We start from the raw sequence: 5569 nt of genomic DNA, 5'->3' as shown, positions 1-5569 counted from the left end.
GATGTTTTGATGAGTCAGTGTAGTCCAGGTGAAAGCATTGATACAACGTCATTTGGTCAACATGACCGACAGACGAATCTTAGCCGTACTTTTTACTTTGTGTACTTTTGGAGTCCCGAGGATTCTAGCTGCATCTAAAAATATTCCAAAATGGAAAAAACAGGTAAAAACAATTTACAATTATAAACGAAGTTGACTAAATTTTTTTTAAATTCTAAAACATAAAATTGTTTCATTTTGTTTTAAAATATTTAAACTGTGACATCACTTTTATGTAAAAATAATAATTATTATTAATACGAGTATCTTGATGATCATCTAAGTGTAATTTAAAAAATTATTTTTTAACGAAAAACAGTTGCATTCCAAATGAAACAATAAAGGCTCGTATAGTGACTTTCTATTATGATCGTTCGTCGGTCACGTTGTATACGATATTGGTTAAACCCGTGATAAAAACTGGTAGCCTAGTGACCCACTATATAAACAAGGATGTGTTGGCTAAAGTGTCGATTTCTGGATCATACAAGTTGGATATATGTTCTACAGTTCTCAGGTTTCGTACAACGGTAAAATTGATAGTCTACATACGATAAATGAATAATTAAAAACTTTTACAAATCGTAATAAAATATTTTGTATATGGTTATAATAACTATATGTTGGAAGTATTTAAGTAATTGGTTTAAAATCTAAAAAACAAATATGAAATTAATACAACAAATACCTACTTTAATTATTAAATAAAAATATATTTTTTTTTTAACAATAAAAGATTTTAAAATATAACTTAATTAAATATCAACGAGAAGCCATTATTCCTCATATGATTCATTATTATGATTATTATTATTATTACTGTTGTGTTGTCAAAACTTTAAAATTATTTATTTGTCATTGTTAATATCTCTTTAATTTTGACATCTTGAACGTAGTATCTTATTTTTTATTAGATTATTTTATTTTGATAATATGTTTTTTTACAATAAATAAATATGAAGTACTAAAAATATAATAATGCAATCAGTTAGATATTTTTTTCCTCAATTATTGTTCAATGAAGCATCCTAATATGTTCAGATGAAAAAATCTCGATGCGAGCAGTACCTTTTAAATACTTATTTCAGAGTTCAAACTAGAGTCAACAAAAAAATAATAACATTTACCGTATATTTATGAACACATTATATATATTTTATAGCTACACGTCTTTAATCTATATTACTGTTATATCCAGTGGCGTAATTGTAGGGGGGAAAGGGGGGCAAGTGCCCCTTAAATAAATATAAATATGTTTTAACTGGTGAGGGGGAAGGGAGTCAGGGTTTTGGCAATAATAAATATATTATATTGTTCACCCTAGATTTTTTCCCAGTTACGCCACTACTTATATCTATTTTGCATATTGTTATGATTATTGTTTCCATTGTCATGCCTTGCTTTTTTAAATTCTTATAAAATATTAAATAGAAGTCCATTAACTACATTACTCAATTTATATTTCAAATTAATATAAACAAAAAAAAAATTGTAATTAGCACTTTTAACTTTTAACTATTTGCAAAATATTTCTACATTTAAAATATAAAATCTGATAATATATTTAGTAAGAAGGTCCATGTTTTAATAAGCTTTACTGTTATATTAATACATTAATTTTTTGTATAAAATACCAAATTACTTTCAATATGCTCAGCTATGAAGAATTTTCATAATTAAACATTTACTGAAACATTTTTATATGATAATGATTATAGTCTAATATATCTTAACATATTTCAATTCTAACCAAATACGTATTTTATCAAAATAAACAGCATAATACATTTTTTTCTAAATTATGTTCTTTAATCTTATATTTGTATATATATAAGACTCGGATTTTAAAGCATAATAAATAACAAAAAAAGCGCAACATTGTCTTAAAAAAGCAAAAATAAAGCATATTTATTTTTATTAATGATTAATATATATTAATTGTTTCCAGCCTTTGTTTTTCAATAGAATACGATTTAGTTTACCTAAAATTGCAGTTGAAATATCTCCATTAGTTTAATTTGATTCTTTTCTGCATCTAAGGCAATATTTATACATTTTGTCAACGATCTAACTGTCTGCGTATTGATAATCTATACGCTTAATAAATTTAACAATTTAGCCGAAAACAATAATTATCCAATACAACCATTTAGTCCATATTCCGGGCTTTCAATTTTGTTATTAATAAAAAAAACATTTTTTTTTTATTACTATAGTATAACAAACATATAAAAATTCCACAGTTGGAATAACTGAAAATGCAACAAAAAAGCCGAAAATGCGAAAATAAATTAGTTTATTTGGAAACAGAAAGATGTAAAATGAATTTATATTTAAAAATTGGAGTTCTATCTTATATGTAAAAAAAGAAGCATTTGCTTTAAAATCTGAGCCCTATATATAACATATAAAAATATTTATTTTGAATATTATTAAAAATGAATGTATAATGTCGATTAACGATATTGAACAAATAAACCATCTACTGAATGTCATGTGTTGTTTATTTACTTTCTTTAGGCTTGTGAAGCACCAGCAACGCAAAATGAATCAAGTCATTATATTTGTGACGATAATGGTGATATGAAATGTCTACCTGGATGGATAGGAGATTTGTGCGATGTTCCCATTTGTAAAAAAGGATGTGACCCAATTCAAGGTTATTGCAAACGGCCAAATGAATGCCGCTGCAAGTTGGGTGAGTGAAATTAAGTAGAAAATCACGAATTTATGTTTTATTCTTTTATATGTAATTAAATCTAATACATAAAATTGTTTAGGTTTTTATGGTGATACGTGTAACAAGTGTATTGCACTACCAGGCTGTCAACATGGTTATTGCAACAATAGTTTTGAATGCAAATGCTTAGAAGGCTGGGATGGCATATTCTGTTCAGAACGTAATGATGATTTTTTATTGAAAGTAATGGAGAATGTAGATGGTGCATTAAAATTATCTAAATAATTTACATGTTTTTTATGTGCAACGTTCTATAGCGGTCTGTCACGAAGACTGTCATCCAAGTAAAGGGTATTGTGACTGGCCCGGGGAATGCAGGTAAAAATGGTTTTTGGAAAGAAAGAACAGAGTATTAAAGTAACAACTATTCTTAGTGCTTTATTTTTTGAAAAGTATTAATTTTTATGTTACTTATTTGATGTGTTCGCTAAATTTGATATTTATTTCATGAGTTTATTCGAATTGAGAAAATAATATTTAGATATATATATTCAAACCATATCTGAAATTTGTGTTTAATAATAATCTTAATTTATTTTTATCATGTTTAACAATCCCTATTATAAGTAAATGTATACTTAAATAAGACATTATAACATTGCAATATAAATTATAAAAAAAAGACATTTTAAATTGTTTACATTTTTATTTTTGATTATGGTTTAAAATGTTATCAATACTTATAAATTACCATAAAACTTAATGCATTGGAATTAATTAATTTTTACTTGGTATTTATCAAAATTATGCAGATGCCGTTTAGGTTGGACTGGTGATCTCTGCAAAGAATGTCAACCATTGCCAGGATGTATGCATGGGACATGTTCAAAGCCTTTGGAGTGTAAATGTGAAAAGGGTTGGCAAGGGATTTTATGTCAGATACGTAAGTAAAATAAAATAGTTTTTTTTTAAAGTTGTAACAAATAATTATGTAAACATATTTTGTTAAAGCCGTATGTTCCGAGGGTTGTCATCGAGATCGAGGATATTGTCGTAAACCAAATGAATGCAGGTATGTATAAATGTTAAGTTTAAGTTTTACAAAAAATGCAAAATTAAACATTCGTTTAACTATAAACATAGGTGTAAAGTTGGTTGGTGGGGTAAAAATTGTACTCAATGTTTTCCATATCCAGGATGTGTTCATGGTACATGTAATCGCCCGTGGGAATGCAACTGTAAGTCAGGTTGGGGTGGTATGCTTTGTGACCAAGGTAATGAAAACTTAACTGTAAAAATAAAACATAAATTAAAAATTAGGGTAATCAATTTATAATTTTTAGAATTAAAATATTGTGAAACCAATAATGTAACGTGTCAAAACGGTGCTACTTGTATAAGTCTCCCAGAAGAAGATGGAAATTATAGATGTCTTTGTGCTGATGGATACATTGGACGAAATTGTGATGTTGATAAAAAAAGAGTAATTATTCTATATATAAAACATATTTCTATATTATCTAGTTTCATATGTAGAATTTAAATGCAAAAAACTATTGAAATTAACCTAAAAAAATAAAATGTTATTAGTTGAATAAGATGGTAAAAATATACTTATCCTCCGTGGTAAAAATGGTGATAGCTAAAATTATCATTCATGTAATTTATTTATTTTATTTTAAATTAAATATTAATGTATGGGACCATTTATATGTGAATATAATAGCCTCAGTCAGGGGATAAGAAAATGATTCCTAAATAATTAAAAATTAATAAGCTTTAAAAAAAATATCAATCGTAATTAATAAAAGGAAAATTACACAGATTTATAAATACATTTGTATTATTTTTTGATGTTTGATTTATGACTGTGGTTTTTTACTAAATGATCAATTATGTTTTTAGGTTGAAATCGTAGGTTTAGTACCTCCTAAACCTAGTTTAATGCTACTGAAGTCAACAACCACTACGCCTTCGACAGTTTCTGAAGATTTGTTATTAGAAGGTGATGATGAATATGAAGAAGAAACTACAAAACCTAGTTCCTTTATATCATTGACGGTTAGCGAAAATGAAACTTTAAATGAAGCAATCTGATTCTTAAGACATTTAAAGTAAAATACTATACATAAATTACTCACTTTATGAATTGTATAATTTATTTATTTATTTATTTATTTATTTATTTATTTATTTATATATGTTAAAAAATAAACTATACCAAAATAAATGTCCATATTTATTAAATTTATTAGTTGAAGGTTTTAACATTTTTATTCGCTATTGAGTATAGTTATCTAAATTATTGACAATTCATATATTTTAATGATAAGAGGTTTAACAATTAATTATTTTCTTTTTTAATATATTTATACTATAAATATTATAGAGTTATTATATAGTTATATTACTTATTAGTATAGAGTCTTATTATATAGTTTTATTACTTCTGGTTGTTCAACTGTATCATATTTTTTTATTTTTTCATCCCACCGTTCGACATTATCTACACTTCCAGATTCAATAAAATTTGATGCCATATGAACAGATTTACTATCATACCATTTTAACAATTCGATTGTATTTTTGTCATTTCGAATTTCGTGTGTTGTCCCCTTCCCTATGGAAGCACTTTATCAGTCATAAATGGGGGCTTTGAAAATCTATCCACTCGTATAGTCGACGCTGCAAATATTTTCCGTTTCAACAATATTTCGAATAAATTATAACTTGCAAAAAAATTATCAAAAAATAAGAAGTGCTTATTTTCCTCAATATGTTCGGTTAATTGTAGAACAACTGAAGTGCCTGGACTAAATTTATTTTTAAATTGAGGGAAAAATTCAGTCT

At 26.0% G+C, this 5569-nt stretch overlaps 1 protein-coding gene across 1 annotated transcript; it reads left to right on the top strand.

Annotated features, from left to right (window-relative positions):
• LOC112686082 (delta-like protein 4) lies at window positions 1-4868 on the top strand. The gene is made up of 9 exons (XM_025558205.1): window positions 1-163; window positions 2560-2737; window positions 2820-2939; window positions 3037-3097; window positions 3532-3662; window positions 3731-3791; window positions 3863-3993; window positions 4063-4202; window positions 4625-4868. Exons 1-9 carry the CDS (start codon window positions 62-64, stop codon window positions 4814-4816), a joined length of 1116 nt encoding a protein of 371 aa, XP_025413990.1. The 5' UTR covers window positions 1-61; the 3' UTR covers window positions 4817-4868.
• Window positions 4869-5569: the final 701 nt, after the last annotated feature.

The sequence above is a fragment of the Sipha flava genome, unplaced genomic scaffold (genome assembly GCF_003268045.1).
Source record: "Sipha flava isolate LNK unplaced genomic scaffold, YSA_version1 2_pilon_pilon, whole genome shotgun sequence".
Lineage (NCBI taxonomy): Eukaryota > Metazoa > Arthropoda > Insecta > Hemiptera > Aphididae > Sipha > Sipha flava.
The sequence above is the reverse complement of the archived record's forward strand: the minus strand, read 5'-3'. Positions and strand labels throughout refer to the sequence as shown.

Coding starts and splice junctions, on each gene's coding strand:
- LOC112686082 (XM_025558205.1), top strand. CDS start 62: ATGACCGACAGACGAATCTTAGCCGTACTTTTTACTTTGTGTACTTTT. Junction 3,792..3,862: donor CGTAAACCAAATGAATGCAG/GTATGTATAAAT, acceptor CTATAAACATAG/GTGTAAAGTTGGTTGGTGGG. Junction 4,203..4,624: donor GTGATGTTGATAAAAAAAGA/GTAATTATTCTA, acceptor TTATGTTTTTAG/GTTGAAATCGTAGGTTTAGT.